The sequence below is a fragment of the Hippocampus comes genome, unplaced genomic scaffold (assembly GCF_001891065.2).
Source record: "Hippocampus comes isolate QL1 unplaced genomic scaffold, H_comes_QL1_v1.1 scaffold600, whole genome shotgun sequence".
NCBI lineage: Eukaryota > Metazoa > Chordata > Actinopteri > Syngnathiformes > Syngnathidae > Hippocampus > Hippocampus comes.
Window position 1 is genome coordinate 176,721 of NW_017805785.1, and position 11,563 is coordinate 188,283.

An 11,563-nucleotide genomic window follows, 5' to 3' on the forward strand; every position below is an offset into this window, starting at 1 on the left:
CAGAAAATTTAAAAAAAAAAGTCTGTTGGCGAGGAGGACCTGGCGTCAGATTTTTTCTTTTTTTGCTTGAAGTATCAGCAGCAGGTATTGGCAGCCTCTTCGAGGACCGATACATTGGAATGAGGCCGGTATCGGCCTAAACACCGATACCTGGTATCGGGACTTGCCATACCTAATTTTAATAATCAATCTGGCAATTACTTTTTTCAGTTCAATTTCAATCAGGATTCAGTTACTGGATTTGTTTAGTCCGAAAATAGTAAAAAATGTTGAACATTGTTTAACATGTTTAAAACATAACAAAATTATATATACATATAGATATAAAATTCTAAAAACTTATTGCGTGTTTCTAATTTAACTTTCTAATGAATTCATTCAAAACAATTAACATAATTAGTATGTTTCTGTGTTTTGAAAGCTCTCCGATGATACCAACTTTTGGAATAAAGGATCAGAGATTAAGAATGTAAAGAATGTTAAAACATTAAAAAAAAAAAAAAAAGTTACGCCTAAAATCTTGATCCCCATTCCCGACTCTCCTCATTTTTACACAAGAAAACAATACCCGGAATATAACAATATGCCCGGAATCTGTAAAAAAATATATATGTCTGGTCATGGTGGACTGAATGCAACTCAGTTAGAATTGGATATTTTATTCCCAATAATCAGAAAGAAGTCTGTTAACGAACAAACAAAAGGATAAACAAACAAACCCAAATGCACTCTAAACCTCAATGAATTGTTGTAACAGTTGCGCCTTGGCCGAGGTCTCTGATTAGTGACCTCCTGGTCCTGAAGCACCATGATACCATTGCTCAAACAACAACTGGGCAAATCTGGCCTCAGATTTGAGCGGGACGTTGTTGTCCAACGGTACGCTTGGTCGAGTCGTGGTGTGACCTCACTTTTCAAAATCATTTGAGAAAAAGACGCGATTTGAAGGAGAAAAATGTGACTTGCCTGTTGAAGCTAACTTGTCTTGAGGACAAAAGTTGAGCTGTGGTCAAAACAATGGAAAACTCACAACTGCTCTCCCTCTCTGTCTTTTTTTTTTCAGCGTGCTTGAAGCTCGCTTGACTGCCCAAACCTGTTCAACTGGATGACACGCCCTCCGGCCCCGCCCCCTTTTGCTCAACAGGTGGAATGTTGACAAAATGAACAATGACAAGGTTCCAGACCACAAAATCATATTTTATGTCCTTTTGTCGGGTTCGCGAGATAATTTAGCTTTGAAATGCCCGCAATGTCATTGTTCAAACTATTTTCAGTTGTTCTTATAGGCGTTTCATTTTTAACTCATGAATATTCAACTATGTAAGTAGCTTTACTCTGATTGGGTGGCTGTTTCTCCTTAATTGGAGATGGGAAATGGTTTTCCTCCGATCGGTAACTGAAAAAATGGCTGCGCCTTGCGCCCACCATGTCGCTTCGTTTGGAAATTCAGTGGGAATTGTACCCCAGCAGCCTGCTTGCTCTGGAGGAAACCCCTTTTTTTTCTAAGCCCACCCAACAACTTTGCAGTCGCCCATTCAGCACCCTGATGTGTGATGAAAGTCTGATGCACTGCTTTTGCAGACCTTTGCCTTTTATCGCCTATGCCAACAATCTGCAATCCCACCAAATTAGCAAAATTACGGTATAAAATTATGTTACAAGGGCTATTTACAATCAAAAGTAATTGTTGCGTTAACCCCATGAGTGTAAAATGGTTAATGAGGCTTTCATTTGACACATCCAATATGGTGGTGATGTCTCCGTATGTATGGGTACAATCATAAATATTGTATTTCAGGTCGTTTGTCAGTGGTTTACGTGCACTATATCTGGAAGTGTCTACGTATTGTACGGCCCTAATACGTCTAAGAGCTTTTTTTTAAAGTTGTGTTTGTTTCTAAAAAGTTTTTGCTCGCGCCTCCAGAGAACGCAAAATGGCGTCTTCCAATCGTGCTTCCTTTTCCGGTGAAAGCCCCTCCCTGTTAGCCTTAGCTGTTAGCTCTCCGGAGGACGGGATTGGGAGAAAGTGGAAAACGGGAGTAGAAAAGTTGGTCCAAGGGCGAAATGAGCGCGGACATGGACCACAGAGAACCGCGGTGACCGGACACCGAGTGTGTCGCTTCCACTAGTCGCCTCTCGGGTGGGTTCGTGGGGCGCAAAAAAGCCAAAAGACGTCGTTAATCCTCGAAGACCCTCCAGTCCCACCCGGGGACTCCACTCGCTCCTCGGTCGCCTTCTCTTCTGTCGCCTGACTTTGGGCTCAATTAATCGATAAAAGAGCGGACATGCCAATCAAGACTTCCGGCGTTCACTGCTCGTGTGCTTTTTGGTTTTTACCTGAGTTTGCCAGCAGCACTTTGGGATGTTTTGTCCGCTCCAATGTTTCTTAGCAAGCTAGCTTCGATTTTTCCGTTCACTTGAATGGGCTACGGCTGCTTTACGTTAGCGTCACTTTGTACACGCACCAAGGGTTTTTCTTGTAATTTGGTTTTGCATGGTTTATAAATTTGTATAACTGAACGTTAGATAACCATTTACACAAACGTAACGTTGACACATATATGAAAAATGACGGGTGTGTTCATGTCCTCAAAACCAGTGGAAGTCAATTCCAAGTACAGCCGAGAAAGTAAAGTAAGTGTGAGTATTGTTTTTGTTGTCGTTCATTTTTTGGTCTCCTGTTCCTCCACAGTGGATCATGCAAACTTTCCTTTGTCGACTTCGCCGTTACGCCGCCTGACACATGATGGGCTTCGGTCGGGATCTGAGGAATTCCCACGAGGGATTACTGAAACTACAGGATTGGGAATTAAAGGTACTCCTTTTGCATTCTCCATTTCCTTCTTGGAAGCAGAAATTAGGTCTGTGATTTCAAAAACAAGTCCAAGCGAAATGTCCGTGAGTGTTCCTGCAGACTGGCATGGAAACAAGTGCGTAAAGAATGTGCAAAGTTTTTGTGTTATATGCATTCAGCCCATCGAAATTTACCGAAACCAACAAAAACAAATCCTTGAGAATACATTTAAGTGTTGAGGGACCCAAGAAGAAAGTATTTCATTAATTGAAAAAAAATCTTCGTCTAGTTAATTGATTGTGTGATTATTGTTCTTTCAAATACAACCTGAAAAAACGCCTTATTGGTCGGGCCCAACATTTTTAAATGATGACCTGATGATCAAAATAGTTGTTAATTTGATAATTGATCATTTATTTTGACATTTCCAAGTCAACGTCATGCTTACTACAGTGCTGAACGCGATTATGGCGGCCCCTACTGGACAAATATTATACCGGCGCCTCACAGGTATATTGGTGTTGCTGCTTTAATAATGGCAACTGAATTTTGTGTGGGTCTGGCAGCTGCTGGAGACTGTGAAGCGTTTCATGACCCTGCGCGTGAAGAGCGACAAGGAGTACGCCGCCCTGCTTCTCAACATGACGCAGCAGATGGAGAAACAGGAAGCGGCCGACTATGTCAGCACCGTCAACAAGGTGAGCGCTGCCACTTGCGTCGCCGTCGCTCCCCGCGTGGCGCGCTTTCTTCTCATGATGGCCGCACTTGCGCGCGTGTTGTGTCAGTCGTGGTCGCAGGTGGTGCGTCAGACGGAGGCGCTTGGTCGCGTCATGAGGGGTCACGCCGACGACCTGAATTCGGGTCCGCTGCACCGCCTTGCCACGCTCATCAGAGACAAGCAGCAGGTGAAGAAGAGCTACCAGAGTCTTCATCAGCAGCTGGAGAGCCACAAGCACAAGGTCTGCTGCTGACGCGCGATGGGCAGACGCGCGCACTGAAACTTACATTTATAGAACTAATTAATTATCACGACGTCCTAACCAGTCGACCACCGTGCCGCCCTTTCTTATTTTTATTATTATTATTATTATTGTCACCATGACCTTGTATTGTCGTTGCTAGGTGACTCGGAGTGACCTGGACAAGCTGAAGTCGACGTATCGCCAGCTGAGCCGCGACGCCAACAACGCCAAGGACAAATACCGAGAAGCTCTCAGCAAAGGTTTGACTCGGGCACCCTTCATGTTGAGAAGTTGTCACAACCGCCCTAAAAACCTTCCCTAACTTTGTGTGCAACGCACCAGGCCGTGAGGCGGAGCGCGCTCACGAACGTTACGACAAAGCCACCGCCAAGCTCCACAACCTGCACAACCAGTACGTGGTGGCCGTGTGCGGAGCGCAGACCACGCAGGAAGAACATCGGCGGCGCGCGGCGCCTGCGCTACTCGACGCCCTCCAAAGGATGCAGGAGGACATGACGCTCGCTCTGTGAGTAACGCGAAGACAAATGTTGACCCAAATATTACTCATAATCACGACCCAATCCATTCAAAAATGGGGAAAAAAATGTGCCATGCTAGTCGTGGGATAAGAAAGCTGAGGGACCATTGCTCATCAATGCCCGCGTCTGTGCAGGAAGAACATTTTGGAAGAGTACTGCGAGATCAGCAGTCTGCTGACTGACGAAGTGGTCAAAGTCCATCAAGAGATTTCTGCGGCGGTCCAGCAGATCGACCCGCTGGTGGAATACCAGCACTTCATCGACGCCTACAGGTCGCCGTGGTGACAGCGGAGGCTTTTTCGGCTTCCGGGTTAATCCGCTGACTTGTTGCATTTGCGTGAAGCAGGTCTCCGGAGAGCCCTGAGGCCAACGTGGAGTTCGACACCTCCCTGCTGGACGAGACAGACAACCTGTCGGCCAATGAGATCCTGTGGAACACGCTGACGGCCGACAGTCTTCAAGCCATGTGAGGACACCCCCCCTGGAGTTCACCTATTGCGCAAATGTACCCCCGAGCAAGCTTCTGTGATTGGTCTCACGGTCATTCCGACTTTCTAACGGCCAATCAAAATGACCACGTTGCGTCACATGATCATTTGCGACGAAAATGGCTATTCCTGCTGCGTAATCAATTGTTCACACCTCCCTAGCCGTGTGGAAAAACGATCTTTTATTTAACTGCCGACTCATAAGCGAATTTTCGCTTCATCTTTTTAGTCCTACCTAGAATCAACTATATAGTCAATTCAAAAAAATCATTCAGAATTTTGTGTATCGTCTCATGCCGTGTGGAAAAACGATCTTTTATTTAACTGCCAACTCATAAGCGAATTTTCGCTTAATCTTTTTAGTCCTACCTAGAATCAACTATGTAGTCGATTCAAAAAAAAATCATTCAGAATTTTGTGTATCGTCTCATGTTCAGGTTGTCGTCAGCCACAGAGGAGTTGGCACTGACTCAGCAGAATCTGAGGACCAAAGAGGCTCTGGTGGACGACCTCGATGCCAAGATCATCAGTAGCCAGCAGAACGCAGACAGGAAGTCCGAGTTGGTGTCGCCCTCTCCGCCTCCGTCTCTCCACCGGCGTCATTTGTCTCTCTGATCCAAGTCTCTCTGTCCATCTGTCCTCAGCTGCGTGCTCCTCCTCAGTCAGAAACTGTCCCTCCTGGAGCTGCGCCAAACCGTCCAGTCCCTGCGCAGCTCCGAGGCTCGCCTCTCCTCCCAGAAAGCCCTGTTGGACGCCAAAATGGCGGACGCCCCGTCTCCGCCTCCCCCGCCACCGCCGCTTGCGATGCCCTACGAGGACGACACTCGCTCCGTCAGCTCCACCGTAAGAACTGTCGGCGGAGGGTTGGGCTGGCGCGAAGCTTTTCAAAATAAAAGCCTGTCCTTCCTGTTTTGTCTTGTCTTTTCAGGATAAAGGCAAGGAGAAGAGCTCTCGCTTGGACACGCTGCGACACTCGCTGGCTGGAATGATCCGCTCGCCTAAAGCCATGTTGGGCTCGTCGTCCTCGGTGAGCCATTTCATCTGTGGCTTTTCCACATTTCTTGACCGATTGACAAATACAACTTAAAAATGGTCATCACATACCTGTTGCCAGACTTTCAGAATAAAAGACCAAAATTAACAATTTGACAGCAGTTCTTTGACGTCATTCCATCGTCGGAGCGCCCTCTGGCAGACCAGGAGTGGTACCACGGTGCCATCCCTCGCACGGAGGCTCAAGAGCTACTTCGGCAGCAGGGTGACTTCCTGGTGAGGGAGAGTCACGGCAAACCGGGCGAATACGTCCTTTCCGTGTTCTCGGACGAGCAGCGGCGACACTTCATCATCCAGTTTGCCGACGTACGTGCCCTAGGACGCACCACAGCACACCGCGCCACTCCTTTGACGTTGGCCACCTCTCTCTTCCGTTAGAATCAGTACCGCTTCGAGGGGACGGGCTTCACCACCATCCCGCAGCTCATCGAGCACCACTTTTCCACCAAGCAGCTCATCACGAAAAAGTCTGGCGTGGTGCTCCTCAACCCCGTTGTCAAGGCAAGCACTTGCAAACGGCTTGATGACGTCGCAGAGGTTTCCTGTCTGTCACGTGTGTGTGTGTGTGTGTTTCCCCTCACGTGTGCAGGACAAAAAGTGGATCCTCAACCACGAGGATGTGGCGCTGGGCGAGCTGCTGGGCAAGGTGAGCTCACTTCCTGTTTGGCAGAGTAAAATTACTATAAGTGATGAATTAAGAAAATATATCATCACCACGACCCTATTTTAATGTAAGGAGACATTTCTTCAAAAACCTAATATTGAGCAATGACGTGGGGAGGGCCCTGTTCATCACGTTGTACTGCCTCCTCTTCCAGGGCAACTTCGGCGAGGTGTTCAAGGGGACGTTGCTGCGAGACAAAACAGCAGTGGCCGTCAAAACCTGCAAAGAAGATTTGCCTCCAGAACTCAAGATCCGCTTCCTTTCGGAGGCCAGGTGGGCATCGCCATAATTGCTCCTAGTTGGTGGGGAGGCAACTCAGTGTTTCCGAATGATTTATTTACATATAACATACAGTATTCCAGAGAAAATGACCCTTTTAAAATAAAGGGCAATTTTGACCGATACAAATAAAATGAACCTTGAAAAAAGGTGGCGTCCCTACTGTATTTCCAACCCCAAATTATTTTGCAAATCAGATCAAATGAGTGTAGATTATAAAAGAAAAAATACTGAGGCCCGAGTTTGAATTTGGGGAATTCCTAATTTATCCTCCTAGTTTAATTTTGCAGGCATAATGTGCTGAGCATACACGTGTGTGTGTTCAGGATCCTGAAACAGTACGATCACCCCAACATCGTGAAACTGATCGGCGTGTGCACTCAGAGGCAGCCCATCTACATCGTCATGGAGCTGGTTTCCGGTAAGCGTGCGCCGCATGCGCCCCTCTGTCGACTCCCGTCGTTCCTGAGCCTGGCTCGTGTCTGTCCGACCCGTTAGGCGGCGACTTCCTGTCCTTCCTGAGGAAGAAGAAAGACGAGCTGAAGACCAAGCAGCTGCTGCGCTTCGCCGTGGACGCGGCCGCGGGCATGGCCTACTTGGAGAGCAAGAACTGCATCCACAGGTGAGTTGCTGCGAGGACCTACGCGGGTCGCCGCGGGCTCGTGCTCACGCTTGCGTGCACGTGTGTGTCAGGGACCTGGCAGCCAGGAACTGCCTGGTGGGAGAAGGCAGCTTGTTGAAGATTAGCGATTTCGGCATGAGTCGTCAGGAAGACGACGGCGTTTATTCGTCGTCCGGACTCAAGCAGATTCCCATTAAGTGGACCGCTCCGGAAGCTCTCAACTACGGTAAGGATGAATAAAATGCCTGCTGTCACAGTCATTGAAATCTCCAAAAGAGACACACATTGCATATTTAAGTACACAACACACTTTTAAAACCACAAAATGGATAACAAAAATCTACGATACAGCGGGACCGTCAAAACCGAACGGAATATACAGTAGCAGTGGTGGTTTGTCGTATGTGTTGTTTCAATGTGCTGTATCTGTGTTTTGCTTTTTGTCACGTTCCTTTTTGGGCTTTCTTTTAAAATGATGCAACAATGGAATTGTATCTTGGAATTAAAAAAAAAAAAAAAAAAAGATTTAAGTGACTTATTTTTATATTTTAATTTGTTTAAAAAAAAAAAGTGTTCTGAGCTTGAGTACATAACAAATGCGAGTGGCAAATCAAGGCACTCCTTTCACCGAACAGGTCGATACACGTCTGAGAGCGACGTGTGGAGTTACGGCATCCTGCTGTGGGAAACCTTCAGTCTGGGGGTGTGTCCTTACCCGGGGATGACCAATCAGCAGGCCCGTGAGCAGGTGGAGAAAGGTAAGCGCGCCCAGCCACGCCCGCATGCACGCCAACCGGTGACGCTGTGGTTGCTAGGTTACCGGATGGCATGTCCTCAGCGTTGCCCGGATGACGTGTACAAGGTGATGCAGCGCTGCTGGCAGTACAGCCCGGAGGAGCGACCCAAATTCGCAGAACTGCAGCGAGACCTCGCCGTCATCAAAAAGAAGTGACGGGGGAAGTGTGGTCTGTTTTTTTTTTTTTTTTGCCAAGGCATTTGAACACTAAAAACGTGTCTCTCGGCTACTCATCCACAAAAGGGCGTTGGCGTCGCTCGCTGCCTTAGCTCAGCGTCAGCAAACGTAAAAACCGGCGGTCAAACAGGAAATGTGCATGCTTGCATCACTAATTAAAAAAAAAAAGAACCAGTATGTTATTCCCACATGAAACACATTGATTTCACGTCTAATCCCGTAACCATAGTAACCGGACTAATATCCTTATATATGTACATTATAGCTTGACTTTTTATTTGTATTTATACTTTTTATTTCTCAGCAAATCCAGCATCTTAAAAGAAAAACTTTTTTCTTTTTTTTTTTAGACAATCAGTAACAATGTTATTTATTTGTGGAACGATAAGATGCGCCTGCGCGAGTGGAGTTTATCTTTAGCCCCACTCGCTGGTTCCTTTTTGTACATAAATCACATTGATAGTACCATTGATGAAACCCTTTATAAGACAGTTGATGCATTTATAATGAAAATAAAACACCAGACAACATTTTCGTGTCATGACTGTGGAATTTACTGCTTGGTTTTGAACGATGGAAGACAACCCCCAAAAGTAATCTATTTAAAAAAAAAAAATCTAATTCATTGCCAGGCCCTGCTAATACAAAATGATTCCATCATCTTTACACACATGAATTAAGTTAATTTATTAAAATTGTAAACTTCCAAATAGTGTGGGCAAGGTGGTGGGTTTGGGGTGTGGCTTGTAGCCGATTCGCTCGTTAATAAGCTCCGCCCTTGACGCAGTGGTTGAACATGAGGGTAGAGTTTCTCCCCCAATCACTTCGCTGCCGACCACAGAGTCTCCACCCACTCCACCTCCCGACTCCGCTTCTTCTCGTTGACGTTTCCGTGCCTGAAAGAAAACAAGAGCCAGGAAATATAAATCTTGTACCGGTATTTTACCCAATGACAGCCAGATGTTAACTTGAAAAATAACCTCAAGCTCCTTTTTGATGCTCTCAAATTCATCGGTGTCATCGATCTTCAGCTCCAGACGAGTAGGTTTCCTCCTCAACATCTTCTCTTGGACACATTCACTGAGAGGCTGAAAAACAATTCCGCACACACACACAAATTCTGCACAAGCTGAAAAGTATACCCCCCCCAAAAAAAAAAATAAAATTTGTTACAGTGACCTTCCTTTTCCAACAATCGATTTAATTGACAAAAACTATGGTCATGTTTAGATACCTTGTTTAACTTGAAATTGTCAAAATCCTCAGAATTTCACCCTCACACTGACTATCCTTGCAATATGTGCAAGCGTCTTTTACTTTGGGGAAACATTTTTTGCCTGCTTTCTGACATGTTACCAAAACAATAAGTGAATCATTATTTACCTTTGTTCGTTTCCTAAAACTGTAAAGTTGAAATTGCTTCCTGTTTTTACGAGGGGGTGGGTGGGTTGTTTTTTTACATATCCTATTCGATTAATCAGAAAAGTAATCAATTATCAAGTTTCAGCCTCGGTTTTTATCCACTAATTATCATTCATAGAGTGAAAATTCAGAGGATTTATCTGTTAGGCTGAATACATTTGTGTACGTTACCCTTACGTTATATATTTTATGTATATTGCGCTTATTCACGTGTAGTCTAATCTTGATGCTTGTCATTTAGCCCGGAAAGAAACGCATTGAAATGGATATTGGCAGTATTTTCTGCAGTCTTTACTGAACTTTATTTTTAGTCCTCGATTATTTGAGTAACCTACCGTCAACCGATTTGTTGACTTGGTAAGTGGCTGATATTGTAATGCTTTGAACGAACGCGCATTTTGTAGCGTTTAAGTGTGCATTCAACATTCAACAAGAATCTAATGCTAAAAGCTATGCGACTAAAAAGACGGCGATCAATGTTTCTATGGAGGACCTCACCTTAGATGCCAACAAAAACGCAAACATTTACCTGCCAGCTGATTTCAAGTTGCGTTATGTGCTCTTCGGAATTAGTTTTGTCGTCTTTTGACTGTTCTGTGGTGCGAAATGTAGTTTTTCCGGGGCGTCACAGAGTGGACAGGAAATACAACCCCTGAACCCGGAAAGCGTCATGTACATCCGGGTTGTTTTACATCCGGGTCGTTTCCCCATTCAAACATCGCCGAATTGCTATTGTACTAGTGTGAGTTTTATAACTTTTAAATCTTCATTATAGCGATTACCGTCCATTATTTTAGTGGCTACAAGCCCAAAGAAAGGTAACGTGTGGCAAAGTGATAATGTTTTGCTACCTGGACGCTCGTTTGTGATTAAAAACGCTAGCCGCGAATAGTAGCGGCGGCACGTTTGATTTGTAGACTCGCGTTTCATCATTGCCATCATTATTGTTCTAAAAATATATGATTCTTGTTATTGTTGGGTTTTTTTTTTAGGATTATACACCCGGTGGTCCTCGGTTTACGTTTGAGTTACGTTCCTGCGGCGGCGGCTACAAAACGGATGCGTTTATAGTTAAACGCGAGCCAAATTTGCACTGAGGAGTTTTATTCATGGCATACAAAACTAAAACAATTCAATGATCAACGGTAAATACCGCACTGACCGAGTGTAGCTTCGCGACCAGCAAATTGCTTCATTTCGTCGTATGTCGATACCTTCTCAGGGCTCCTTGTTATGTTTTCATGGTCAAAAAATATCCATCACAAACAAATGATCCCATGGCTTTAATATGACTCGTTTGTGACAGGTTATGTATCCATCTATGTGATTATCATCACGGGTGTCATTTTATATCCTTTCACGACAATTTTACAGAATAATTAACATAAAATAACAAAAATACAACAGAACACACTGTGAAGTGTGCACCTGTTAGCCCTGGTTGTACAAATCCATTTATTGTGAAGTGCTTCCTGTTGGCCCAGGTACCAGGATGTCAGACGACGAGGACTTGGCTCCGGCCCCAAAGAAAGGTCGCGTGTTCTATGGAAGCCTTGAAGAAAAAGAGCGCGAGCGCCTCAACGCAGAGATTGCCGGCGGCCTGCCCCTAGGAAGTGATGGCGTCAAGGCGGGAATCGAAGCAGGAAACATAAACATCTCGTCTTGTGGGTGACACATTTTTGAAGACAGGCTCCGCATCGCGCCCGCCACCTGACCAATGTCCCACTGTGCTTTGCAGCCGAGACACTGGAGCTGGAAGAGCACAGC

At 45.5% G+C, this 11,563-nt stretch overlaps 3 protein-coding genes across 5 annotated transcripts in view; 2 read left to right on the forward strand and 1 right to left on the reverse strand.

Annotated features, from left to right (window-relative positions):
• The first annotated feature begins 1,998 nt into the window (after positions 1-1,998).
• On the forward strand, positions 1,999-8,537 carry fer (fer (fps/fes related) tyrosine kinase). 2 transcript variants are annotated; one of them, XM_019885362.1, is made up of 20 exons: positions 1,999-2,140; positions 2,693-2,815; positions 3,361-3,492; positions 3,580-3,753; positions 3,917-4,016; positions 4,099-4,282; positions 4,430-4,567; positions 4,642-4,761; positions 5,221-5,343; positions 5,428-5,626; positions 5,712-5,810; positions 5,939-6,142; positions 6,215-6,337; positions 6,426-6,482; positions 6,655-6,773; positions 7,106-7,200; positions 7,278-7,401; positions 7,473-7,627; positions 8,037-8,159; positions 8,217-8,537. In XM_019885362.1, the coding sequence occupies exons 2-20, from the start codon at positions 2,744-2,746 to the stop codon at positions 8,351-8,353; spliced, it is 2,478 nt and encodes an 825-aa protein (XP_019740921.1). In that variant the 5' UTR covers positions 1,999-2,140; positions 2,693-2,743; the 3' UTR covers positions 8,354-8,537. The 2 variants fall into 2 exon arrangements, with proteins under 2 accessions (XP_019740921.1, XP_019740919.1); XM_019885360.1 differs by having other exon boundaries at positions 2,000-2,140; positions 5,936-6,142.
• A 373-nt stretch (positions 8,538-8,910) lies between these two features.
• Positions 8,911-10,442, reverse strand: cdc26 (cell division cycle 26 homolog). 2 transcript variants are annotated; one of them, XM_019885415.1, is made up of 3 exons: positions 10,326-10,442; positions 9,355-9,462; positions 8,911-9,270 (listed from the first exon to the last, which is right to left on the reverse strand). In XM_019885415.1, exons 2-3 carry the CDS (start codon positions 9,433-9,435, stop codon positions 9,064-9,066), a joined length of 288 nt encoding a protein of 95 aa, XP_019740974.1. In that variant the 5' UTR covers positions 9,436-9,462; positions 10,326-10,442; the 3' UTR covers positions 8,911-9,063. The 2 variants fall into 2 exon arrangements, with proteins under 2 accessions (XP_019740974.1, XP_019740975.1); XM_019885416.1 differs by lacking the exon at positions 10,326-10,442 and having other exon boundaries at positions 9,355-9,479.
• A 73-nt stretch (positions 10,443-10,515) lies between these two features.
• prpf4 (pre-mRNA splicing tri-snRNP complex factor PRPF4) overlaps positions 10,516-11,563 on the forward strand; it is a 4,836-nt gene continuing 3,788 nt past the window's right edge. The window contains 3 exon segments of the mRNA XM_019885417.1: positions 10,516-10,614; positions 11,281-11,497; positions 11,535-11,563. The exon segment at positions 11,535-11,563 is cut by the window's right edge and continues 79 nt beyond it. Coding sequence (XP_019740976.1) covers positions 11,289-11,497; positions 11,535-11,563 — 238 coding nt within the window. The 5' untranslated portion in view covers positions 10,516-10,614; positions 11,281-11,288.

Coding starts and splice junctions, on each gene's coding strand:
- fer (XM_019885360.1), top strand. CDS start 2,744: ATGATGGGCTTCGGTCGGGATCTGAGGAATTCCCACGAGGGATTACTG. Junction 5,627..5,711: donor CTCGCTCCGTCAGCTCCACC/GTAAGAACTGTC, acceptor TTGTCTTTTCAG/GATAAAGGCAAGGAGAAGAG. Junction 7,201..7,277: donor CGTCATGGAGCTGGTTTCCG/GTAAGCGTGCGC, acceptor CCGACCCGTTAG/GCGGCGACTTCCTGTCCTTC.
- cdc26 (XM_019885415.1), bottom strand. CDS start 9,435: ATGTTGAGGAGGAAACCTACTCGTCTGGAGCTGAAGATCGATGACACC. Junction 9,271..9,354: donor GCATCAAAAAGGAGCTTGAG/GTTATTTTTCAA, acceptor GTTTTCTTTCAG/GCACGGAAACGTCAACGAGA.